Source organism: Callorhinus ursinus, unplaced genomic scaffold (genome assembly GCF_003265705.2).
Source record: "Callorhinus ursinus isolate GAN/ISIS: 27379988/994484 unplaced genomic scaffold, GSC_fseal_2.0 scaffold21, whole genome shotgun sequence".
In the NCBI taxonomy this organism is placed as follows: domain Eukaryota; kingdom Metazoa; phylum Chordata; class Mammalia; order Carnivora; family Otariidae; genus Callorhinus; species Callorhinus ursinus.
The window spans coordinates 21,779,142-21,807,079 of NW_027397083.1; the positions used below are offsets into that span (position 1 = coordinate 21,779,142).

The 27,938-nt window shown below is 39.8% G+C and overlaps 1 protein-coding gene and 1 long non-coding RNA gene across 2 annotated transcripts; one reads left to right on the top strand and one right to left on the bottom strand.

The window, feature by feature from the left end:
- The first annotated feature begins 844 nt into the window (after nt 1–844).
- LOC141374735 (uncharacterized) lies at nt 845–27,938 on the top strand. Its single transcript, XR_012381857.1, has 3 exons — nt 845–994; nt 5,031–5,107; nt 25,984–27,938. It is a non-coding gene; the product is annotated as an uncharacterized lncRNA (long non-coding RNA).
- On the bottom strand, nt 9,783–11,989 carry FIBIN (fin bud initiation factor homolog). The gene has a single exon (XM_025879126.2). The coding sequence runs from the start codon at nt 11,427–11,429 to the stop codon at nt 10,794–10,796; it is 636 nt and encodes a 211-aa protein (XP_025734911.1). The 5' UTR covers nt 11,430–11,989; the 3' UTR covers nt 9,783–10,793.

Consider the following 27,938-nt stretch of genomic DNA (forward strand, 5'->3'; position numbering starts at 1 on the left):
ATTTATTTATTTGAGAGAGAGAGAATGAGAGAGAGAGAGAGCACATAAGAAGGGGGTGGGTCAGAGGGAGAAGCAGACTCCCTGCTGAGCAGGGAGCCAGATGCGGGACTCGATCCTGGGACTCCAGGATCATGACCTGAGCCGAAGGCAGTCGCTTAACCAACTGAGCCACCCAGGCACCCCTAGAATAGGTTTCTTTTTTTTTTTTTAATTTTATTTATTTATTTAACAGAGAGAGACACAGTGAGAGAGGGATCACAAGCCGGGGGAGTGGGAGTGGCAGAAGCAGGCTTCCCACCGAGCAGGGAGCCTGATACGGGGCTTGATCCGGGGACCCTGGGATCATGACCTGAGCCGAAGGCAGACGCTTAAAGACTGAGCCACCCAGGCGCCCCTAGAATAGGTTTCTTTACCTGCTTAGACTTCAGATTCTCCATGTGTGAAGGTTATTTCTAGCTCTGATGGTCTCAGCCCCCAGGGCCAAAACTATATATAGGGATATAGTTACAAGTACAGTTTTATTACTCTTTTAACCTGACAGAGGTTAACATAATGTTGAAATCTTGGGTTTCTTTCTCAGGTTGGCTGCCTCAGTCCTGGAAACTTGAGCCTGGGGTCAAGGTTCTCTCTTGCTAATTTCCTCTCATTTTGTTCTCAGTTAAATACAAAGTTTGTTTTTTTTAACTCTCTGGGTCACTGAGGAAGAACTTTCTCCAAATATTCCTGAACTCCTGGTTTAAAGACTTCCTGGTACTTCCAGAATTAGGGTTCCATTAGAGGACGGGATGGACCAGAAGAGACCGGTGGTCAGAGAAGGGACTGTAGCAAGGCTGGAGATCGGGGAAGAGACAACAACAAGAGCCGGTTTAGGCATCAGGTGACATTCTAGAAAAGTAGCTGAGCAGTTTGCAAGCAACACTTGTGAAGGGTTGTTGCAAGGATTACCTGTGTTAAAATATATGTGACATGTTCAGAATAGCGTGCTGAGCACATGGTAAGTAGCGTAAAAATATTGTCTGGGTTTTATTGTTATTGTCTTGTTTTATTGTTATTACCGTTATTATTGCAATTATCACCCTCTGAATCTAGTCTAGTGATTGCACATAGTAGATACTCAAAAAATATTTGTTGAATGAATAGAAAAATTATTGAATAGCCCCTTTGAAAAATAGTTTTTTAACAATGGTTGAAAGGCAAAGTGGTGGCTGCATGTTTTGGTAATGGTAAGGCTTTACAGAGGAAATGGGAAAGCTCCGTAAACTCTGACATCCTGTTAATATTATGTCGTTATTGTGAATTGTCAGTCCAGATTTTTCACTGTGATTCTTTTTACGGCAAAACTCTTGGAAATTAGAGGGTCTATGGAAAATGTGACTTGGGATAAGTATTTATCATTAGTCTGCCCTTTGCCAATTTCTAAGCCTGAATGAGTTTTTGTTTGAGCCAAACAGTGAAAAATTGTTCTACTTCTGAAGTTTTCCAAGTGACGAAAATGCCTCTAATTAGAAAAGAAATACTGCTTACTCACCCCCTATATTTATTGCTCAATATATGCACATATTAGTGTTCACTGGGTCAACATGTCTGCTTTCATATTGAAGAGGATGTAGATTCAAGTCTCTTCTGGGCCTGAGCTGCAGGGGTCACCGTGATTTATCCTGAGTCCATGTTCAGTTGAGCCAAGGTTTCTTCCATTGCAGGCCAGGGAGAGGTTGCCCAGGAATAGGAGCAGGTGAGTTATAGAATTACAAAGCTGCCTTCTTACTTCAGAAAGTCTGCAAAACTATAAATGCCCCAAGTACTCCCAGTGAAGCCCACTTGGATCATTCCATTCTATCAGCACTGGCAAGCTCATGACCTGGAGACTCTAGAGGCCTATCAGGCAGTTGGGGACACCAAACCACACAGAGAGAGTCTGGGGTTACATAAAGAGACTCATGTTTTTCACCCTGCTGCTTTCCATATTGAGATCACTGCAAATAGGGTCTGGCCTTCAGTCTTATAGGCCTAACTACTGGACTTTTCCAAGGTATCCAGAGCCAAATATGTAAGTGATGCTCAATAAATATTAGGAATTAATTCTTATTCTTTCTCACCTGGTAGCTCTGTTGCCAAGTTTTGAGAGTTCTCTCACGGTAGCCACCTACATGCTGAGCTTTCCGTTTCTTGTACCTCCCCCTCATGCTAGAGGCAAAGAGCAAAGGCACTGTTAACATTTGGAAAGGAAGGGTCAGCAAGATTCCTAACCTATTTCCTGCTGCAGAATTCATTCTCTTGGCCTAAATAGCGAGGAGTGTTTGCAGTGCCAACACATGCATCGGAGCAACTCTTACACGAATGGGAACCGATGCATCTTTGGCTTCTGAGGTGCCTGCCTAGAATGGGAAGGAAGCTCAATACTGGTTTGGGGGACATACATAGAAGGTCCACGGCTTATTTGAAATACATTTTTAAAAAAATTTCAACCTTCTTTTTCTTTTCTTTAAGATTTTATTTATTTGACAGAGACACAGCGAGAGAGGGAACACAAGCAGGGAGAGTGGGAGAGGGAGAAGCAGGCTTCCTGCCAAGCAGGGAGCCCGATGTGGGGCTCGATCCCAGGACCCTGGGACCATGACCTGAGCTGAAGGCAGACGCTTAACGACTGAGCCACCCAAGCACCCCGAATTTCAACCTACTTAAAAGGTTGTCCCTTCTCAAAAGATTGTCCTTTCCCAAAAGAGGATTTTCAATGAGCTATGCATGGTCAAACGTTGTGGGTCGAGTGGCACTTGCTATTGTTCAAGATTATGGTAACTCCTTTTCATACATGGGCTCATCAAATCCTCACAGAAACCATGCAAACTATGTGTCACAATCCCCACTGTATAGCGGAAAGAACAGAGGCTCTCAGAAATTACACAATTTGCTTAGGTCCTGCAGTTAATAAATTACAGAGGCATTATGGGGAACAGAGTTTTCTGCCTCTACTTTCCATGCTCCTAGCAGCAAGAAGAGGGGCAGAGAGAGCAAAGGAGGAAACGGGGAGAAAGAGCTTGACTAAGGCAAGGAGGGGGGGCGGAAACCAGGGCAGGAGAAAACTGACACTTGAGGAGTAGGTGGAAATATAATTCAGAGCAAAGCAAACCCACTAGGTTTTCTGCTCTTTATAATTTAATTCGTAGTAGAATCATGTGGCAAATGTTAGTGGTTGACTCAGTGGAACTGCCAGCAAAGCATACACTTTGAAAGTTGAGTGGAGCGCCCGCATTTGCTTGGTCTTGGAATGAACGCTGGGCAAAGATCAAAGCAAAAGAAGACGTTCAGGAAACACACTTCTTTAACTGCCTGCAGGAGGAAACTTTTCACAACTGGAAAATGCACGCCATTACTGCCAACCTTGGAGCATGGAGGCTTTACCTCATTAATCATAACTGTCAGGTTCCTCTTTGTAAACAGCAAGCTGTTGACACACAAAATATTTTTTGGTGGTTTTTTGGGTTTGTGTGTGTGTGTGTGTGTAATAGCAAAAAATGGGAAATGGTGCAATCTACAAGCCTTCTGAGAAAATGCTTCTTAGAGTCAAAATAGGATGCTCTGTATCTTTACTGAATATATGGCAATGCAAAATCTGAAGTCATCAGAAAGCCTCAAGAGAAAAGTTTTATCTTTAGATATAGCTTATCTACTTAAAATGCCTGTGAAGAAAAATGCAGAAGTACAATGATGCTGCTTGAGATCATTAATAAAGGGAAGATAGATATCTAAGCTTTAGTTCAATCACAGTTATTTTTTGTGTACTAGTCAGCCATGTGAGGAATTCCTGTGGTTGAGTGCAAATCTCCACCTTCAGAGCAGTGTCTTTCCAGCCCATCAAGTAAGTTAGACTAGGTTTGGGCTGGTGGGCCCCAGGTGCGACTTTGAGTCAGAGGGGTCAGCTGGGGTCCACGTATTTCCTGATGTCATCAGGAAAGCAGCTGAATTCAATTCACACATATCCAACAGCCTTGGTGGGGGAGGGGAAGGTAGTCAAGAATCTGAGGGAGGCAGTACTGTCAAATCCAAAGTTGGAGGAATAGAAGAAATGGAGCCAAGAGATATGGAATTGGAATAATACATAAGAAGATTAAGAAGAATGACTCACATTCTTCTGGGACAAAAATCAACAATGGGACATGTGGAAGATTGAAGTCCATTTCTGTCACCTTCACCACCACCACCTTAGAGCAAACCTCCATCATCTCTCATCAGGTGGCCTAGTAGTCACCCAACCACATGGCCTTCCTGCTTCCATTCTTGCTTCCGTACAGATAATCTTTCCCAGAGTATTTTTTTGGGTAAATCAGAACAAATCACTTCTCTCCTTAGACCTCTGGTGTTTGAAATGCAAATGGAAATGAGATCATTGAAATTTGAATAATATCCAAATATTATTCATTAGTACTCAAATATATTGGTTACATATATTATATAAAATATATTGGTTAGTATCCAAATATATCTTTTCCTTAGAGCTCCAGTGCATTAGAATTAGAATTATATCCAAATTTCTTTTGATGGCCATCTAGTTCCTATATTACCTAGCCCGGATCTCCTCTCTGACTTCAATTCTCTAATTCTTTCTTTGATTTGCTCTGCTCTAGGCCCATTGTTCGCCGACTCCCCCCCACTGCCTTTTCAAACTTAAAATTATCTTTGCCTGAAGGACTTTGTACTTACTATTCTTTTACCAGAAATGCTCTTTCCTCTAACATTTACTTTCTTGGTCTTCTACTCAATGTTTAAGGCTCTGTTTTAATATCTCTCACTTACCCAGTGAGGTCTTCCTTAACCATCTTAACTAAAATAGTACATAACACTGCCTAATATCCCATTATATATATTTTTTCATTTATTTGTTATCACCCCACTGGAGGAGACCTAATGAGTCATTAAACTTTCATGTTTCAATATAAGATCAAGGAGAGCATGGATTTTGTCTGATTGCTGTATCCTGAGCAGGGCCTGATACCTAGTAGGCATTCAATGACTGTATTTTGTTCCATTTTTAGTATACATGCTGTCGAAGCAAGAACTCGGGAATGTGTTTTGAATGGATGAATAGATGCATGAAAGGCAGACCTGTAAGGTAAGTGGTGCCTGGACAAAGAATCTTTCCATCTGGCTTCAGTCCTGACTGAGTAACTTTTCTAGATGTGAACACTGGGCTCCCATCATCAAATGCTGAATACCATGAACTGTCCTGGCTAGTTCAGCATCGATAATCATGTGTTGTCAAATGTGATAGTATGAGTGAAAGTGCTTGGAAAATATAAGATTTAGCAAGAAGCTGGTTGCTCTTAGGCAAAGAATCATGGAGCCACACACATATGTGTAAGGAGATTCTTTACCCAATGTAAAATCAAGCAGAGAATTAAGTTCTTTGAGAGAAATTGGGTTTGCATTTTTTTCAATTAAAGAAATCATATAAGGGAAATGTTCGTTTCATAGGCCATTTAGAATAGGTAGGGAATTAAGAAATCTTGTGTCTCCTGCCTTCAGAAAGGAAAAGCATCATTAGTGGTTAGTACGGTGGTAGAGGAGCTAGACCACCTGCACTGGAATCTTGAATCCGTTTCTGTCTGGCTGTGAGACCTTAGGTAAGTCACTTAACTTACTCTTTGTGTCTCAGTCTCTTTATCCAAAAAGTTCAGAAAATATAACATCTACCTGGACTATAACTCTGGGAGGATTATATCAGATAATGCACCAAAAATACTTTGAGTGGTGCTTGTTTAATAAATATCGGCTATTATTTGCATTTTGCAAACAAAAGGATGGAATTTCAGAACACTTAAGGGATTTATTCAAAGCTGCACAACTAATACATGGTGGGGCAAGATCTAGAACCAGAACCTCTGCCTCCTGGAGTACTGTCGGGAGATTTAAGCATTTTTAAAAGATCTATGCTACTGAACATATTTAATACCTAAAATAGACAGATGCTACAAAACAATGTATTACTAGGATATCATTTTTTTCACAAAGGAAAATATAGTTGCATAGTAGATTTGTATTAAAAATACTAAAAGAGTAAGTACACTAAAATGCAAATAGTAGGTGTATGCTGGGGGAGTTTGAGACTATGAATGATTTTGTTTTCTTTGTGTTTTGCTGTTTACATGTTATTAGAATATAACAGCTATGGCTTATATAGTTGGAAAAAAATGTTAAAATTTAAAAGCAGAACAACAGTAACACAAGCAGCGATGAAACCCTTGCATCTCTTAAACGTGTGATTATACCAAATCCTTATTTTATGTATATTGCTTTACATTTCCCAAACAATTCTAGTTTAGATTCTTGCTAATCTCCCATAGAAGCTTGTACTTTGCCAATCCCACATGATGCTCTGATTCTTTGTCTAGGTGTCCTTTTTCTCATGTGTCTAGATGCCATTTTCTATCGTGGGTACCTCATATGCGGGGTCCTTAAAAATGTTGGATGAATGACATACCCATTGGGATCTTGACTCTGGAGATATTATTCCTAAGGATAACCCCAATTCCAAAATTGCTGAGATGATTCACAGAATCTCATTCTCTATATCAGTGAATTATTGTTATGCATTTCTGTATTCTATTTCTAACCAAGACTTATATCTCCAGTTGTTTTTTATGAAAACACTGATTTTATATGAAAAACTGATAAACCACAGTTAGCATTTATATTTCACAACCGATTATTGTTTCTTATCAAGAAGATTTTAATATGATCCTCTGAAAAATGTCCCAAGGAAATTTGAGCATACAACCCATTGAGAGTGATTTCATATCTTTGGTGGTTTTCATGGATGTTTATATTACTTGCTAAAATAGTTTATAATCTAAGTTTCAAAGCTTCTTTCAGAAAGCTTTGAGCCTATTTCCTTAGAGTTGTAAACAAGAATTTAAAAGGCAATGAAAACTATGTGAACTATGGAACAGCCTCTCCGTGCTGCCTTTCATAACATACCTACACCAGCAGGCTTCTGCCGGCTTCTAGGAGTGTGGCTTTGGTGGTTGCAGAGGCTAACATGGCCTGGTGTCCTTTATCAACAGACTCTAGATAGACAGATACCTATGGAATGTTTCAAAGTAGGTATACGGAAATTTTCACACGGTCAAATTGGGAGAGTGAGGAGTAGTGGTATTTAACAATGCATCACACAGAGAAAGACTCAGCAAGAAATTCGGTAAACACAGGAGCCACTCAGCTTCTGACGGACAGAGATCAGACATCTGAATTGCTGTAGGAAGTCAGTTGACAGATCTATAGGGACAATATTTGCAGTAGACAGCTGGTGGCCCCAGGGGACCCCTACCTGCCACAGTCTTCTTTAATTTGATCTATACTCCACTAGATAACCATCAATTTTAAAAGGGAGAATATAGTGAAGTATTTAAGACATCACACAGTTCTCACCTTGGGAAAATTCCCTAGGCTTTCTGGGCCTCAGTTACCAAACTAATCATAATAATAACTAACATTTATTGAGAATTCACTCTGTGTCAGGTACTGTTTGAAGCACTTGGCATGGAATAATTCCTTTTCTATGATACTTTCCTCACACAGTTTGTTGCTAGAATTAAGGCAAAGTAATTCAGGCAAAGTTCTTAGCACAGGCCCTGAGTTCTCAAAAAAGTTAGCTGCTTTGCTGTTATAACTAATTGAAACTTAGGGTGCCTGGGTGGCTCAGTTGGTTAAATATCTGCCTTCGGCTCAGGTCATGATCCCAGGGTCCTGGGATGGAGCCCTGCATCAAGCCCTGCATCGGGCTCTGGGTTCAGTGGAGAGTCTACTTCTCCTTCTGCTTCTTCCCCCACCCCTGGCTTTGCTCTCTCTCTCTCTCTCTCTCTCACTCTCTTTCAAATAAATAAATAAAATCTTTAAAAAAAAAAGAACTAACTGAAAATTATAACAATAACAAAAATGTCTCTTACTCAAATAAAACTCCAAGAGGCTTTTTAAAACTGTTAGTTAGATTAAGTCCCAAAGCTTTGTGATATCCCAGAATTACCCACAACCTCACTCCATACCAGATGCATGTTAAGTGATCGGTATTAATAAAAATAATGTGTATCCTAAAATGTATGGATATTTTTGTCAGATTTCTCAGGGAAGAAAGTATGTAGTTTTCTTCAGAGTCTCAAAATATTATTTCATGGTCTGAGAAATAAAGAAGCACTATTGAAAAGAATTTGTCACCTGGCAAGCAAGGAGTTCCCAATAAGCATAACAAGGAAGTGGAGAGGAAAGAACTGAGTGAGTCTGTTTCCCCCCACAAGAGGATTTGGAAAAGCCTTGTGATGTTAGCCTCTGCATTGGTATCTAGGACAGCTCACTACCCCCGCTTGGAAATTCTCACTTGCCCTCTTAGGGCCATTTACATAAGACTCTGTGGGCTTACTGGCTGTACATCTAGTCTTGAATGGATGATTCAAAGTCAGATAATTTCGTTCTGGTTTTGCAGGACTCATAGCATGTTTGCCCTAGAAAAAACCTCAGACATAATCTGTTTCAGGGTTTTCAAATTTGTAGCAGATATACCACTGCTCCTCTTTCTGCACCCATGGAAGGATCTCTAACTGGGGACAGCCCTCTTTACATCTTTAAAAGGTGCCTTATAAATCCTTCCTAGCCTAATAGTGTATGCAGCTGTTATGGATTGATTGAAATTAGCATGCACAGGGAAGCCAGTTTTCTAACTGTGTCATATGCTTAATATTCTCCTATTACTGATGGGAAAATTGAAGAGGTGACATTTAATATGTCCATGGATTAGACTTGAATCCTGTGAAGTGAGTGATAGGAAAGTTTTGAGATATTAAGTGTTGACTACAAACTACAATCATTTAAGTGCCAAATATCATCTCCTTTGCCTCTGCTGTTTTTCCCTCATCTTTCATGGAATAAAGAAGGAAACCCTTTTCAACAATCATTTACCTTCCCCTCACACACCAGTATAGAGGCAGCAAAGAAATTACAAACAATTATTTTAAGTATTATTCCATGTGTTGTTCTTTTATATTTTAAACAATGAGGTTTATGCAAAGGTTTGGGCCTCAGCATCCTTGCAAGAGGCAATGTGGGAAAGTTCTGTACTATAAGAGACCAGGAGCTGTTACAACAAGGGTCAGCCACTTTCTGTGCCTCAGTTTTCCCTACATAATAGGAGGATATATTGGACACCTCATAGGAATAGAAAACTAGATTCTTCATGCATGGGGGAGAAAAAATGCTTCACTGTTGAAGAATAGATTATGAACATTTATTTATTTTCCTGTGTGTGTGTGTGTGTGTGTGTGTGTGAAAGAAAAATGTATTTAAGGTGAGAGTGAGGGGCTGGGGGAAGACATGAAATAAAGTGCATTTCTACCTTTTGAAATCATTAGTCAATAACATAGACCTGGCTTCAAAATTATTAAACATCATTATAGTTCCTACAACTTAGAATGGAACACTCCGTCTGCATTATGAGGGCATATAACTTAACAAGCCTTGTCATAAGATTTTCCAGTTGTTTCTATGGGAAAAACTGGAGAAAATGGAGTTTTTAGGCAGACCAGCAGAGATCAACTTCTGGCAAGACCTAGATTTTTTCTTTTGAGGATGATAAGGGTGGCCAAGGAAGAGAGGATTGCCAAATACATAGCCATCCCTCTGCCTTCTTTATTATATACTCTGAGTAAACTGGCTTAAATCCCACCCTTCTCTTTCCTCTTGCACTCTACTTCTCTTTGCAATATGAAAGTTATGGATATCAATTAGAAAATAAGCCAGTATTATACGAGAACATATTTATTGGCTGAATAATAAAACTTAGTGAAGGAGTTATTAAAATTAGAATCCCCCCTACTTGAAGTACAAGTTTCCAATACGCAAACAGAAGCAAAACCCCCAAACCCAGAACGAATACATTGGTAACCTACATCATCGGCATTCAGGGTTGTGTTCAATCTATCTATTTTTTTGTAATGGACTGCAGCTCTGAGGACACGGGCATACAATGAGAGACACAACAAATCAGCTTAGCAACATGAGTGTGTACCCCCCACAAAGCTTGGACTTCTTAAATGTGGCCACTTCAACTTACACTCACAGAGGCACCTTGGACATCTCCCTGCAAAGGACGATTTGCATGTAGTTTCTAGGCAATACTCTTACAAAAAAAAAAAACAAAACAAAACACAAAAAACAACAAAACCTGAAAAACAAACAAAAAACCCCCAAAACTAAAAACAAAACCTTGGAGACCATGGTTAATAAATAAGAGAGAAAAGGAGAAGAAGAAACTGGCGACTTCCATCTGCTGGCAGGCAGGCTGAGCAGCACCTGGGACCTCATCTGAAAAACAGACAACTGACAACTTTCAGAGCCCAAGAGCCAAGGCTGAAGGTGAAAGGGAACTCTGCACTATCCTCTCAGAGTATTTTCCCATAATCTCCAGGGTGGGGAAATGTAATCGCTCCCTACTGCATAAACTGTGTCCTTCTAGACGTGGCTGAAACAGGTGTCTCTGCAGAGTTATAAAGTCCTCTAGGGAAGGCAGGAGGCATGGCCATAAGTTGTTCTTTCCAAGTAACAAATCAATAGCAATCCCATAAATAATGTACAGAAACGAAACAACTCGATTCTCACTTATTTCCTTTAAAGTTCACTTCAGACCATTCTCCAAGTGCAAATCCAGATACAAAAAATAAGAAGTATAAGGGAAATGTTAACCCTGTCTTTTGCCCCCACCCTCCACAACCAGGCTGACTTGATGCCCTCTCCCTGCCAGTGTGCCCTTTCCCCTACACTTTAAGATAATCATTTTTCAGCCGACCTAGCCGGGTCCCATGGCTCCTGATGGTGAGGGCGAGCAGCTCGTATTTGTCCCTGAGCCCCACGGAGATGTCAAGCGTTTCCTTCAACAGGGACCTGGTGTGGACCAGCATCCCCAAGAAGTCCTCGTTGAGCCTGCTCTCTTGCCTGCTGTCCTGTTCCTGGCCCTGCTTAAACTTGCTTTCCAGCTCAGTGAGAGACTTGTCCGAGTTGGAGTAGGCATCCCCGATCTGGTGGGACTCCCGCCGCAGGTACTTGCCATAGCTCTCTTCCCCGTCCAGGTCGTAGGAGATGCTCTTACTGATGCCCTCCAGGACACGCCCAGCATCCTCCACTTGGCGGCCCAGCACGGTGAACTCTTCCCGGAGGGTGAGGCTCAGCAGACTGCTGGCCTGGCTCCCCTCCCCCTGGGAGCAGCGCCGGTGGTCACTCACCCTGAACAGCAACTGGCACTTCTCAGGGTCATCATTCTCTTCATAGTCCCCGTCGGGCACGAAGTAGTGATGCAGAGTCCCATTGGACATCTCCGGGTAGAGAGGGCCATCGAAGTAGCCCTGACACAGGCGGCAGAAGAAACCTATCCAGAGGAACTTCAGGAACACCATCCTGGAGAATCAGGATGACCGGGGACCCCTGGAGAAGACCGTTCGCCCAGGCACGAAGAAGGGGGTCCCCCCGGGAGTCAGTGCCTCCCCAAGACGGCGACAGCTTCAGTCCCAGCCGGCTTGCTGCACCCTGGCCCCCCCTCCCCAGCAGGCTTCATGTGGCTGTGTCACCGGCGCCTGGGTAGCACGGCCACACAGCGCAGGATGCACCCAGGCTCTGGCTCCTGCGCTCCGGGCTGGAACTCAGCCTGCTCTTTGGCGGCTGCGGCGGCGGCGGCGGCGGCGGCGGCAGCAACGGCGGCTGGATCACCGGCAGGAGAGGGAACCCCTCCTCCAGGGTTCGGTTGCCCCACTCACTGTCGGAGTTCCCCCTTGCTCCTGAGAGATGGAGCCTGTAGCTGGAGAGAGAGGCTCTTGCCCTCTGATACGATTTCAACTTCTGGACTGGGTGGGAATGTGGAGCTTTTCCTTTGGCTAATGATATCCTGAGGATCTCTCCGCTCTCAAATTACAGCTGGTTTCGTCACTTGGAAGCCAGGGAACAAGTTTGGAAAGAAACCTCTCACCAGGTCTCTGCTATTAAAGGTACAGGATCTTTTTTTTTAAGACTGGAAGGGGGACCTTGCAAAATAGAATTTAGCTTGAAGGAGAAAATAAGAACAGGGTAAACAGAATGCTCACAACAGAAAGGCTGATCTGCTATTAACATACTGGAGGGAAGAGTGATTACCCTGGAGAAATACTACTTCACATTTGAAGTAAGTATAAGTTCCACTGGATTTTTTAAGTATGTCTATTTTTATCATTAAAAATTTATCATTAAAAAGTTTGTGACTTCGAAGGCAAATTTGCAGTGTAAGACATGACAGTTTTGTTTGGAAATGGTTAGTTAATTAAAAAATGTTAATAACAATACATTGAAAGCAATAGCAATATAGAAAACTGATTAATGCATGGTTGCTGGTATGTACAGGAACAAAAGCTGAAAATGGAATTTTGCCAGTTTAATAAGTAAGTGGACAACTGAGATAATTGTTTAATCCTATGAAAAACCATCCGTGCTAAGCTTCGGCAATGCATCTTTAGCCTGACACCTTTGCAGCTATTGTCTCTTTTGAGATACTTAAGAGTTTTTGAAGAATGTAGGGCTGGGACTATTATCTGGAGAAACCAAGGGACACGATGAGAAACAAATTGTTTGTCATCACAAAGTTAGACTGTGGTGGGGCCAGCACAGGGTCTTTTCATTTAATTTAGAAAAACAAAGTTTTTTGTTTTTTTACCAGGCCTTTTTAGTTTCTGATCTATGAGTTAATTAGCAACTTGCCATCCATCGGGCCAGCTCATTTGTCCAAGAAATGTTTACTGAGCATTTACTATATGCTAGAGTCTATTTTAGAGACCGCTACCAGAGCTGTGGAAAAAGTGGAGATGGATACTTGCCCTCTTGGAGCTTACATTCTAGGAAATTGAGAGAAAATTAAACTAATATAAATGAAGAAGATACATTGCATGTTGACAGTGAGAGGGTTGGAGAAAACACAGGGAAAGGATGGGAAAGTGGAGGCAGAATTCCTGTTTTCATAGTTATTTCCTTTCGGCCTTGAAGTGTAGCCGAAATACTCATGTGATCTGCCTGTGTTTGTACTTATCTTCCTCTCCAAGTCAAAAGGGACTGGTGTCATTCAGAGCTACAGTGCCATAGAGTTCTGGGATTGTCATACTTGTTACCATCACTTTCTGACATAAACAACCCAGACTTGTGGCTAGACGAGAAGTCTGGTTAAATAACTGGATATTTTGTCACTGTGGTGCCACATGCATAGATTTTGCAAGACATGTTGACTGCACATTTAATTCTTATCCAGATATTTGACATCATGAAAACACGGACAAAAGGAGTTTTCTTAGCGATTATGCTAACCAAAAAGATGATGACTTATTTTCACTGCATTCCAGCAGAGAACTACCACCTTCTCCATGGAGAGACTGGACTGTTGGACTCAAGAGCCATATTACTTCATTCTTTTTTTCCTGGGACATTCACAAATGACAACAGATGGATTCAAATTGGCTGCTTGGCCAAAGAAGGGAAGAGGAATTTACTCGGATTCACTCCACTTCTTGCACAATCCCTCCCTGACTTACGAACCGATTCAATTAAGCAAACCTAAATTAAGCACTTATTACTACGTGCCCCCTACTTTATGCAGGGCACAGTGTTAAGTTAGCTGTAGATACAAAGATGTGCAGTAAGAAGTTTCAGCCTACAAAGAGTTTGCTCTCTGGTGAAGAGTCAGGGATATACACACAAACAACCATGATACGAACGGCTAAAAGTATTTACTTGTTCCTACAATTATCTCATCTAAAGATATAAACTCCATGTCATGTATCAGGAAGGCATCACTTTGGTACAAGTAACTGAAAGTCTAACTCAATCACACTGAAGTCAAAAAGGAATTCACTGACTGACAGGAAGTCTATAATTAGATTTCAGTCTGCACCTGGTCTAGAATCTAGTTTCTCTCTCACCGTTTTTTGGTTCTACTTCCTCAGCTTAAATTCATTCTTGGGTAGTCTTTTTCATTTGTGGTTCCAGGATAGCTACAAGTGTCTTTTGCAGCTACAAACGTCCTTGTTCCTATGTAGTAGGAATGAAAGGTTATGAATGGCAGGTCCTTCAAATCAGCCTCAGTGGCCATGTTGGTTTGATTTGGACCATTAATTCATCCTTGAACCAGGCTGACTGTAGTCAGAGGTTTGGGATTGGCCACTGTGCTCGAGGCAACAAATGAAAAAGGACCCTGTTCTGCAGCTGAAGGCAAGGTACCATGCAAACTACATGGATGAAAAATTTAATGTCTTATTTAGGAAGGGGGCAGTATGAGAATGGATTCCGGGGAAGTAACTACAAATATTCTCCCTACCCCATGCTTTTGTCTTTATTAACCATTTCTGAAAGACACCAGCACTCTTGTAGTTGTGTGCAGTCAACTATTTAACAGCTGGCTCTATGGGAGAAAAAAAGCTCTTTGTAGCATTTGCTGATTTCCATAGTGTGAATACACTCACCATGACTGGATCACTGAATACAGAGTTAGGAAGATGTGTGCAATGACACATACCATTATATAGCATTTCCATCATACAGATACATTAGATACAGATAACCCCAAGAGCAAAGAAAATAGTAATTACAAAGTGATGAGTTTTACATATGCATTCCCTTTATTTTAATATAATTTATTTAACTACAAGTATAAATAACATAATTTTCAATAATGACTGTGTTTAACAACTGACTTGCAAAATTCCTAAAAACCTAACATTCTCACGAGCCAGTGCTAGTTAGCTCCAGCACACCATGGTCTTTTGCACTAAACACTTTATCTTGTTCATTTTTAAAAGTTATTTATTTATAAGGTCTTCATATGTGCACAATCCTGTCTTTGGCTGATCTACTAGAGTCAGAGTTAAGGTGGGCTTCTAATGATTGGCCTGAAGTAAATGGAGGCAGAGGAAATGTCCAAACCCAGATATACAGGACAGAAAACTTGGAGAAGTAAAATTGAGAAGTACGATCCGCTGATAGGGACAATAGTTGAATCTAGGACTGAAAACTAGAGATGAAGTCAAAGGGCAGGAACTGGATAAATTTAAGAATAAAGGAGGACCCCAGCAGCAGTGGCTGGAGTCATGTAAGTAGATAAGCACCCTCACCCAGTACCAGCTGCTTATTTGCAATCCTTGCCATGCAATGCCAGCAGGGTTGGCTAGCTTACAGCTCGTGTATCCTTTCTTCTTTTAAGTGCACTTTAAATCTTGTTGTTCCTTTGGTCCAGTTACCACTTCAGAGAGGGAAATAGGAAATCAGGCTGGCACCATGAGCCTAAAGACCTATAAGATTTCTTAAGCTCCATGATTTCCCCCTGCCAAAGACTTTTGTGATCCCCTGACTGTTTCTGATTATGATAATAGTGGAATTTTTATAGACAAAGAGGCTTGTAAGAGATGAGGTCCCACTACGCAGTCTAGAAATTCAAAGGGTGTCTCTGGGAAGTGGAAGCTCTCACTCTCAACAGCTCCCCTACCCCAAACTGGGGGGAGGCTGAATTCAGGCTGAATCCCTAAACAATGTCAGAGAAGAAAAAGAACAAGGAAGTTAGCTTGGACCAGAGTAGGGGTTCTGGGGTGGGAGAAGAGAGAAAAGGCAGACAAAGGGAAGAAGATAAGAAAGCCCCAGTATTTAGCACTTTGGGTATTATTTTATCAATTAACAGGTAATCACTAGCATTTGTTGAGCAACCATTGTTTACAGAGGCTGGGAAGGAGAAAAGAAAAGAAATGGATGAGTAAGGAAGAAAGGTAGCAAGTAAAGAAGGAAGAAAAGACAGAAGGAGGAAAAGAAGAGAGAGCGGAATAAATTTTGATGATCTAATTTATTTGTCACATTAACTCAGTGAAGTCGTTATTATTCTTTGCTATAAGAACATTGGTTAGGGGCAATTCTTAACAAGAACAATCACAAAGTTCCCATGAAATATAGGCAATACAACACACCCATGAAAACCTAATGAGAATGCTTACAAGGAAATAAGTGTAATGTGGGAAGAGTCTGATCAGTTCTCCCAGTCTGTCTCCATTAGTGAGAATAGGCTGTGATATGCTGCGGTAACAAATATCACCAACATGTTAACACTAAATTTAAGTCCACTGCAAGTCAGGGTGACTCAGTAACTCTCCTCTATGACTTAGCTGTAATGATATTTCCTCTAAAAGCCCTTCCTTGATTTCCCAATTTTAATTAGTTCTCCCTATCAGTTCCTTTTATACCACTCTGTTTCTTCCCTCATGGCACTTTCTATTGTTTATGATTGTTCTTTAATTTATGTATTTATTTGTTCTAAGTTTGTCTCTCCAGCTTGATTTACACTACAGAAAGACAGGAGCTGTGTTCCCTTCTATATCCTGAGTGCCTAATACAGTCATAAGAAGTGCTTAATGAATACATGTACATGTTAGCACCCTAGGTGAAGTTGGTCACTTCCTAATTAGTGTTTCAGCAAGATGTTTTTTGCAACTAGTGTTTTCTTTCTTTTCTTCTTTCCTTTCCTTTTCTTTTCCTTTCTTTTCTTTTTCTTCTTTCTTTTTTTCTTTTCTTTTCTTTAAATTTAAATTTAATTAATTAACATATAGTATATGTTATAGTTTCAGAGGTAGGGTTTATATAGAGAGTTTATAACATATAGTGTGTATTAGTAGTTTCAGAGGTAGAGTTTAGTGATTCATCAGTTGCACTGGAGTTAGTGTTTCAGTGGTACTTTTTCTTTGTTCTTCTATTATGTGTGTTGCATTGCATTGGATTATCTATGAACTAGTCTATCTTCCCCACTTGACTGTGAATTCCTCAAGGGTAGGGGTGTATTTTATTTACCTTTAAATTTTCCTGTATATTCTCTGTGATTAGCACAGAGCCAAGCATATAGCAAGAGCCAAATATTTGTTGTTGTGATAGTTAGGCTGTAGAATTTAAGGAATTCTATAATTTAATGATGGTCAGATAATCTATCTATTTGAATACATATTTTGTCTGGCCAACAGTCAGCCAGTGATGTCTCACACTTAATCTGGCAGTAGAGAAGGGAAAAAGTCCTGCGAGTTCCAATATTCAGAACATTCAGAAGGGAGTATCGCTCAGAAGGGCCACTTTTGACCTGTCCTGAGTAAACTGTGCAGCAGTTTGTATATAGGGTCCTAGAGTGTTCTGGTTTGTAAACTGCAGAAGCATCAGACCACCCTGCAGGGTACTTTGCTATTAGCCTGGTGAAGATTTTCACTCTACTGCTATTGGAAGTTCATGTCCTGGGTTATAATCCAGCTAGGTCAGAGAAGAATCAAACCTTGTTTGTTTCCCCTCTCTGAGCAGTGTTTTATTTTCCCTCATCATTTTAATTATAAAGACCAATAGAATTGGGAGAAATGAGAAAAGGCAGAGAGATAGAGAAAGAGAGGATATACCAGTTTCACTTTGACACTTGCAGGTACTTTGTTCAGCAACCACATGGGAAAATGAGGAGCAGAAGGAGCTGTGTAATCTGTTGAGGTTACGGGGGACTCGAGTGCAAAGAGTCTGCAGGTGGAAGTATACAATAAGGATCAGCTGAGCGGGACCTGCAAAGACTGTGATGATTTGACAGAGTGAAAGCTCACATCTGAGCTTGGGAACAGGACAAGTGTCATGAGATTTTTAGGCCAAGAGCCACTGACTGAGGTTACTGAGGAACAATGGGGCTGAGTCAGTCCCCTTGTTCAAGGAACTCTGCTAGTTCTGGTCTTAATAAAACTTATAAAGGAGTCCACAAAACGGCCAAACAGATGCCCCTCAGAAATCAGTTAAGGTGGGGAGTGGAGGGATGTGGCGAGATTAGTAATAGCATTTCACTTTCTTTGTCCGAAAACAGGAATATCTTCCATGCTTGTGTTTCTTGGTCCTTGGCTGCCTTTTTTCAAGATCTTGGAGGTTAAAAATTGTCTTGCAGTGAAAAAGTCCTCGATTATGTTTTGAATCTCAAATCCAAATCGGGTTTTTAATTCTAAAGAAATGCAGTTGGAAGAGGATGATAGGGGCTCTTTTGAAGACGAGTCAAAATGGGCTTGTCAGTGTTGCCTTTGGGAGGAACAGTCTGAATGCTTCAGAGAGCCTCTGCGCAGATCCTCGTTCCAGGCTGGACCCAATTTCCTCCATTTCTCATTGTGCAGCTTTGTTTATGCTGCCTAATGAACACTAACACTTAACTTTTCACTCCTGTTACCTACTCCTCATTTGGCCCTTATTACTGATGACCCTAAATGTCGAACAGATGGAGGCAGAAGAATAGGCTCATAGAGACATTTGAGATATAACAGTTTACTTAAATATGCTCTTTAGGTATTGAATCTGTTTAGGGTGTGCTCTTGTTTAAAACTGGGATGCTCTTCAATCTGACCTAGTTCAGAGTAGGTGTTCAGCAAATATTTGTTGTTGGAAGTTATTAAGCCAATGATTGTAAGTGAGGTTATCAATTTAATACTGACCATATGTTTTGAACCACAGACACGAGAGGGCTCAATGGGGACAGACTTAAGACACAATTTATTAGCATGGTTAAGATTCTTCAACAGACTACGGATCGCATAACTAAAGATTCTTTGGACTGGGGAAATGTACTCATTTGCCGATGACCTTTTCTGGCAAAATTTTTGTTCATAATAAACAAGTTAATTTGTCAGGAGTGAGTCCGGGTTACAGCTTGCCTTGTCTTTAGCTTGTTATTGCAGCTCTGCAAAGAACAAACAGCAAATAAACAACGTAAAGGTCTATAAAAAGAAAGTATGGTAGATTTGGTTACATACAAAACATATGCGAAAATAGTTATAGTCACAATTGTGAATTGGGATATTTGCAACACATTTTGATAAGAAATGTTTAATATTCTTAGTGTATATTGAGTTCTATGAACCCAAGAAGAAAAACACTAGAACCTCAGAAGATAAATGAGCAAGTGACACAAGTAGGCAGTTTTCAGTAGAGAAAACTACATTCCTATTTAACATATAAAACATGTAACCTTGTGAGTAATGAAAAACCAGAAATGAAAATAACAACGAGATAGGATTTGTCCTAATTTTGTATAAAATAGTTATACTTCTTCATGCTATAATGACATAGACGAGTGTTCTCATATATTAAAGATGGAGATATTAATGGGTTTGACCTTTCTGCAAAGCAGTATGGTTATTTGTATTGAGAGATTTATAATTTTTCATATCCTTGGACCCGGTAATTTTGCTTCTAGAATAGATGCCAGAAACATAAATACATATAGAAATACATAGAAAGATTTATAAACAAAGACATCTACTGCTGCATCGTTTTTAAGAATAGAAAGGTAGAACCAAGCAAAATCTCCCAAGGAGAAAAAAAAAAACTAAACTAAATACATAGTGTATCCTTATATTGGAAAGATTTTACATCTTTTGAAAATTAAATTTTTTGTTAAGATTTATTTATTTTAGAGAAAGAAAGAGCGGGGGGGCGGGGCGGGGCGGGGCAGAGGGAGAGGGAAAGAGAAACGTAAGCAGACTCTGCGCTGAGTGTGGAGCCTTAACGTGGGGCTCGGTCTCATGACCGTGAGATCATGATACAAGCCAAAACCAAGAGTAGGACGCTTAACTGACTGTGCCACCCAGGCACCCCTGAAAATTAAATTGAAGATATTTTTAATAAAATGAGAAAGTATTATGATCCAATACTATATGAAAAATGATTACTAAGGAAAACAATAAAAACAATACAAAGCCAAGATGGTAATATGACAAAAGGTAGCATGCTTACTTCTATGGGGGTAATAACTATGTTATTCTTTAATTTGGTCTGCCTTTTTCATATTTTCCATAATAGGATATAGTATGAAATTTAGAGAAAAAGAGAAGCAAAGAAAGGAAAATAGTACCAAGAGGTAGAAAATCTTGGGCTACATTCTGAAAGAACCCGCTTCACAGAGCTCCTGACTTTACATTCTTTAGGCAGAAAGCTTCTCTGACATCCTGATTCTGGGTCTGCAGACAGCAGACATTCATTTGCATTAGTCTCCTAAACCACTTGGCGCTGGAGCCAGATACCCAAACCCTTTGGATTTGGGAACCTCTGGTAGATTCATTCCACTGTCAAAATAAAAGCACATTCTATGACTGTGGACTCTGAGGTTAAATTCCTAGATTTTTTTGGATCAGAATTTTCATTGCTAGTATTAAGGGTTGGGCTGGAGGGCAAGGTGAGGGGGGATGCAATCCCTATGTTGTAGAGGGTTATTTTGTGATAAAGCTTCTCTACACTTGGGTAGGATTTCTCACCAGAAATCCTGAAATCCAGGAATTACAGTCAAGCCAAATAATTCAAGACAACTGGATTTTAATTTTTTTCCTTTCTTGGGTCCAGGTCCCTTGTATATTTATTAAGACTGCTGCTTCCCAGATTTTGCTTCATACCACCACCTAAATGGAAGGAATTTCTATTAAGTAGCTTCAGAGACTAAATTATATCCTGTAATGGACATGAGAAAATGAAAATAATCTACATCATCAGATACTTACCATATTTTTTCTCTTTCATTTCTTTTAATGTAAATGATGTTTTCCTTCAGGGATGGTTAAACCAACTTTGAAAGTTGTGTGGTTGTCTACATGCAAATGTTATAAGGAAAATGGGAGAAAAAGTATAATTTTCCATTCTCAATGATGAAAAATAAAGAGGGCAGGCTTTAATAAAATATAATAACAAAATTTGTCTTGGTCTTAACAAAATTCAATGAAAATATCCTTTGAAGTATTTTTTTTTAAGCTGTATAAAAATAAAAATGAAGTTTGGATTTTAAGAAAGTTTAAAAATAGAGCATGTGCTACCGGGGAGGTCTGTCAAGTAACCAAGTAACTGATGATGTTTAGAAAGACTCTTAACTGTATTTAAAAAAATAGAGAATCCTTTTTTTTTTTTTCCCCCAAAGTAGGCCAGTGCCTGGTACAAACTGACAGCAACCCATAATTTATGAATAGTGGAAAGACTTGTGACTTAGAATAACACTGTTGTGACAGCACAGTAATATAATAGGATTGAAAGTATTTAATAGAGAGAGAACACAAAATAAAAATGCTCTCAGTCTTAGAGATTTTAGTTAGTATTAGGTATACTTTGCCACTTTCCTGAGGGGTGTGTCACTGGGTCCATGCATGTTTGGATAAGATGAGCATGGGGCTTTCTGCCTAGGATAAGCTATCTTCCTTTTTTCTCCTCCCAAATGGTTTATTGATAATGGCTTTATCTCAAACGTAGAAGCCAAATGGAAAAGGACAAAATGATCCCCAGAGAAGAAAAATATTCCTGTCAAGAAGAATATAAACAAGTTTAAAAATAACTAAAAAGTGATTTGTCATTAAAAAGTTACTTTCCACTTGTAAAATGATTTTTACAATCTCCAATTAGAGAAAAATATTTCTTATTTTTAACCTGCTGGACCCTCCTTGGCTCAGGTATGGCTACATTCCAAAGCTGCTTGAAGAGAAGAAGGGGATTAGCTTTGGAATGGTGAATTGTATGTAGTTTGCACTCATGGATACCGAGCTCCAACAGCTGACAGGAAAGAGAAAAAGTAAGCATTCACATATTAGGTCTATATGAAATCAAACATCAGGCTACTTGGATACCTCTAGATTTTAGATACTTGGCAATGTGTAAGCAAAATGTTTTTATGGTTTGCTCTTACTCTAGATATTTACTACATTAGGATCTTAGCTTTAGATTCCTAAACATGGAGATGTTTACAGATATTTTAATTTGAGGAAGAAAGACTGTTGATTGAAAACTGCCATCCCAGATCACCCCAAACAGAATATCATCAGAATATATGAACTCAAATATTACCAGTAAACTTAAGACACTAGAAAAAATATTACACTATTTTGTGCTTCTTGCTAAGATGAGATGACAGAAGATGAATATACCCTCCAACCTGAAATGACTAAAACACCAGACATGGTACATTAAATAAGAGTTTTCAAGGGGCACCTGGGTGGCTCAGTTGGTTAAGTGTCTGACTTCAGCTCAGGTCATGATCTCAGGGTTCTGAGATTGAGGCCTGCATTGTCAGGTTCTATGCTCAGCGGGGAGTGTACTTCTCCCTCTCTATCTCCCTCTGCCCCTCCCCTTGCTTGTGCTCTCTCTCTCTCAAATAAATAAATAAAATCTTTAAAAAAAAAGTTTACAAGACATTGGGCATCAGGCAAGGAAGACAATGACCCCAGAAAGTTGGAAAACCAGAGATGGTAATAAGGAAGGGTACACCAGGTGGAGAAATGGGGCTGGAGGTACAGGGAGGCCAGTTTGGCCAGAGTTCACAAAGCAGGGTAGTGGAGAGGACCTCCAGAAATCTGTAGAGGGTCTTCCTCAAGTCTTCAACTGAGTAGTGACCAGCACATGCATGAAAGGAAACTACCAGAAGTGGAGAAAGAACCACTGAAAGGATTAGAGGGAACAATCTCTAGAGCTCACACAGGGCTGAAAAGAGGTTCAATTCCAACCAGGCAGAGTAGAAAACTTCATTATTTACTGAATGTTGGGTAGATTACACTAAAGAATTTTGCCTCAGTAGTGAGGAAGTATTAGCCATATTCTAAATGCTGCTCTGATCCATACTAAAAAAGCTTATAAACAAAACCTATAAAGATCAAATTATTTCCAGGTAATGTACCCATATCCCAGAACAAAACTGAAGAATAGTTATAAGAATACAAAAATAGCTAACACACAAGTTAAAATTAATAATGTCTAGTATTTAATTAAATATTACCAGGCATTCCTCATCTAGGTAAACAGAACCCATGATGTGGAGAAAAATCAATCAATCACAACTGAACTAGAATTGACACAGATGATTGAATTATTAGACAAAGACATTCAAGTTATTATAATTGCTTTTCATTTATTCAAGATGCAAGGGGAAAGATTGATGATATTAAGTAGAGACATTGAAAGTATAAAAAGGAAACAAACTCAACTATAGAGTTGAAAAAATGCCCAAGATGTAAAATAAACCCTATTGGATTAAAGGTAGAGATAACTCATGGCAGAAAAAGAGATTAGTGAACTTAAAGACTTAAAAAATATCCAAAATGAAACACAGAAACATAAAAGACTAAAAAAGCATGAAGACAGTTATCAGTGAGCTGTGGAATGACCTCAAGCAGCCTTATGTGTCTGTAATTGCAGTTCCTGAAGAAGAAAAAGAAGGATAAAGAGAAAAAGTATTTGGAGATACAATAGTCAATATTTTTCCAAATTTGATTAAAACTGTAAAGCCACAGATCCAAAAAGCTTAAAAAAAAAAGCCCTCTAAAATAAACATGAATCAAGCTACTTAAAACTAGTGATAAAAAGAAAACCTAAAAGTCAGCTGAAGGAAAAAGACAAATTGTGAACAGAGGAACAAAGATGGCAGCAGATTTCTCTCGTGGTAAACAACGTAAGCCAGCAGACAGTAGAGAATCTTTAAGTTCCTGAAAGAATAAAAACAAACAAACAACAACCCCAAAAAACTGTCAACCAAGAATTCTGTATCCAGGACAAGTATCTTTCAAAAAATGAAGCCAGCGAAGATGTGGCCTCAAAGGAGGATCACTCTTGCCATGATGGTATAAATCACTGGACCCACCAGACATACCACACGGTAAATCCAGCAGTAGGATGTTGGTAGAGTGAGAGGCCAGCCATGGTAAGGACGCTAGAAAGTCAGCATGAAACTGGCCATTTACCTAGCCATCTTTCCTCCCCTTTTATATGCTCCGGTAGCATGGGAGATTATGAGGGTCTTGCTGTCCTTCAATACCTCCAGATTCAGTGGGTCCCCTACCACAGCTACTACAGCTGTCCTGGCAAGTGTGGGATAGTTCTTTAAAGTGCTTTTTATTTTTCTGGGTTGCACCCAAGACAAAAGGCCCATGAGTCTTCTACTTTGGGATTTGAGTTTATATTAGGGTTTCTATTGTTTTCCCTTACTCCTACCCCAGGGCTCTATTCTTGGAGTCAGAAATATGCCGGCTTACCAAATTCTGTCTAACTCTTTTACTTCCTCTGAAAATCTTCTTCCTATTTCCTCCAGCCCATAGAAGTTGTGTGTATTCTCTCTCTAGTAGGAAATGGTTTAGCTTCCTGCAAATCTATTATTTATGCCAGAATCTGAACTATTGGGAGCTTAAAACTTTCAATTTGAGTTATTTTATTTTTATTTGCATTTCTTTCACTGCATCCCTTCACAAATAGACTGTAGGAGACCAAAAAAATACCACATGTGCTCAGGTTATCACTCTGTTAGAATTGCAAATATTTCCTCCTGGCACATTGCTTATGTTTAGCTTTCTTTATTCTGCTCTTTCATAGCCAGCTGAGAGTCAGAAGAGTACTGTGTGTGCATGCATGTGTGTGCACACCTACAATGAGTTATTAAGGGGAAAAAGGCTAACACTCAAGACAAATTTAGATGATGGGCAACATTTCTTGAGGGCTAGCCCTGGTTATGATATCAAGAACGCTCTCTAATGCCTTCTATGGTCTATAGACTATTATTCAGATTGGGAGCTTACAGCCCTGGCAGGAAGTTCACTGGGGAAAAATCTATTGAATCATTTCTTGGATTAAACAGGCAAATCAGTCATGTGTCTGAGCCTAGAAGTGTTACCAGAAGTTCCCCAGGAGAAAAGTCACAGGAGATTACCAAACCTTACTTGAGATGGAAGAAATAGGTAAATGACTGAATTTTTAAATTTTGTCTAATTGCCTGGTCATTGTTATACATATTGTAAAATGGACCCTGATAGTCATGGAACAACTTTAAAGACTTTATTTATTTATTTGACAGAGAGAGACAGAGAGAGAGGGAACACAAGCAGGGGGAGTGGGAGAGGGAGAAGCAGGCTCCTCGCTGAGCAGGGAGCCCGATGCGGGGCTCAATCCCAGCACCCTGGGATCATAAGCTGAGTGAAGGCTGTTGCTTAACAACTGAGCCACCCAGGCGCCTCTGGAGCAAATTTAAAAGTGTAAAGTGGCACTGTCTTCTATCGATAAATATTTTTGAGAGAAATTGTGCTAATGTTGCAGAGATATGGCTATTACAATAGCTAACCCTTATCATATTTCATCCGGTCTAAGATGTTATCAGCTTTAAGATGTACCATCATTTTGTGTACCAAAAGGAAAAAAAAGTCAATAAAACTATAGCAGAATGCTCTTAGAGTATTTTTTATTTTTTTAATGGGTATTTTTTTTTTTAAGATTTTATTTATTTATTTGACAGAGAGAGAGAGCACAAGCAGGGGGAGCAGCAGTCAGAGGGAGAAGCAGGCTTCCCACTGAGCAGGGAGCCCGATGTGGGGCTCGATCCCAGGACCCTGGGATCATGACCTATCAGAAGGAAGACGCTTAACCGACTGAGCCACCCAGGCGCCCCTCTTGAATATTTTTTAAATAATTTATTGATAAAGCCCTTTTAGACTTATTTAAACATAAACTTTTATCATTTATCCATTTTGGGAGTATATTAAAAGGAAAGTACAAGAGAAATTAACTCCTTCCTTCCTTCCCTCCTTCCTTCATCCCTCCCTCCTTCCTCCCTCCCTCCCTCTTTTCCTTCCTTCCTTCCTTCCTTCCTTCCTTCCTTCCTTCCTTCCTTCCTTCCTTCCTTCCTCTCTCTCTTGTTTTTGTCTTCATGATCCTATAGCTCTGGAACTTAAGTTCAAAGTTGGAAGGAATTTTTTTTTTTTTTTTACAAATTCTTGTTTAATGCCCTATTACTTGTGCTATGTAAAATATGAATTGGTCATATCAGCTTGTCATTTCCTTGAGATTCCTTTTACCTCTTCCCTATATCAGTTTATCCTGTCTTCATTTCTACTGCTTGGTGTGTTACAGATAATCTTTTTGTAGATACCTAAGTAAGAAAATGTTAACAGTCTCATTTACTTGCAGGTATCGATGTGGTTTGGAATTCTGGGGTCCAGAGCCGATGGCCAAGAAAGAATTCTTGAGATGTCTTTGGTGAAAAAGGTGGTTTTATTGAAGCGTGGGGTCAGGACCCATGGGCAGAAAGAACTGGTGCCCTAGGACTGTGAGGAGCAACTGATTGTGTATTTTGGAGTTGGGGGAAGGAAAGATAAAGGGAAGTTTCCACAAGGATTTTCAAATGCTAAAGAAGACTCACAGGATCCTGGAGGCCTAGGTATTGTCAAGCTAATATTGTTTTTCCCTCTAGCAAAGTATTAACATTAAGACAGTTGGGAGTTTCCTGAAGGAATGTTATACTCCACCTGCCTCAAGTATTTGTGGTGGGCTACAGGTTATAAGGAAATTTAATTTTACCTGCATTTCTTTCTGCCTTTGTTCTCCCTGTCAGGTATCTTTCTTAGGTCTTGATTGTTGCTTTGCAAGAAAATATGGAATTTTGTGATTTTTCAACAATGATATTTGTGTCCTTAATATCAAATGGCACAATATTCATTTTCTGTGACCTCAAGAATACATTTTAAATTTGTTTCAATTGGAATCATAGTGCTATCTTTTTAAAAGACATAGAAAAAGCCAATGACACTCGACACATATACAAACAACTATGCACATACATCAATTGAAGTGACAATAATGTGGGCATCCATGGTTGAAATCACACAAGCACAAAGAATGACTTTTACCTCACAGATGCTCCCTAGTCAACAGACTACAAATTATTCCCTTGTTTTGGGTTGCTCTGAGCCCCTTGATTATGATGCTGTAAGGTAGAAATGCCTGGGGCACTCACCTGTGCCCGTACTAGTTTGAGCCCTCACAGACATTTCCTGATTGGAGACAATACTCTTCCTGGACTGAACCTTGTGGTTCGTACTATGATTGCAGAACACACCTCAGCAACAACCATCAGGAAACTTTGAAACAAAGTTTCTTACTCACAAGTCCTAGAGGATGCATAGCACACCCAGGGCCACAGATAAGGTAGCAGTAAGAAAGAGAGAGAGAAAGAGAGAAAGAAAGAGACAGAGAGACAGACCTAGAGTTTTCCAGGTTCACTATTAATTGGTGAATTTAAAACATAAGAGTGGGACGTAAGCCTGGAGAAGGGAAAGCAGGGTTACTCAGACAGGGCTTTTTAAAGGGGAAACTCATGGGTGGGGAGGCCTGGCTCTTTATCTGGTTGTGTAGCTGCCAATGTGTTTATTTGAGATGGATGTCTTTGAAATGGATGCCTTGACAACCAAAGCTTAATGTCAATCACTGACATTACAATAAAAAAAGCTAATGGTCAGGCATTTACACTACACATCTATTGTAAGACACTTCCTAATTTCAGAGCTGTTAAAACTTGGAAAATGCATTTTGGAACTAAGAAATGCAACATTGAGCATTTATCACTGGCTAAGTGCTTTACATAGAATTTATGTAATCATTGCAAATCGGGATTACCACTTTTCATATCTATTTTGCAGATGAGAGAATTGACGCTCATGGAGGTATATAACTTGCCCTTCGTCATAAAACTGGCAAATTGAGGAACTGAGATTTTAACAAAACTCTGCCTGATAGAGCACCCAAACTCCTTACCACTGTGCTATCCTTGCTTTGGGGACTGGAATGAAGGAGTCCAAAGCTGCTTTAAAGTTAGTATGGCTCTCCAAAATCACTTTGACATTATTTTTGTTCTAAACTATTTGCTTGCTCTTCAAGCAAACTCCATTGTATGATTTAGAGTAAGTATTCGCTATACATTTGTAGAATGAATAAAAGCTGTTATAATCTGTTCTGAGTATTGAATGTCCATAATATGCCAAAGTTATGTTATGGGAAAATACAACTGTTGAGAAAAGACTTGTAATAGGAACTTACTTTCATAAAGATGTATGTACAAGTCCAGATAGTTTGGATAACTCTCCAGG

Excerpts from the sequence above, each read along its gene's own strand:
- FIBIN (XM_025879126.2), bottom strand. The coding sequence starts at position 11,429 with ATGGTGTTCCTGAAGTTCCTCTGGATAGGTTTCTTCTGCCGCCTGTGT.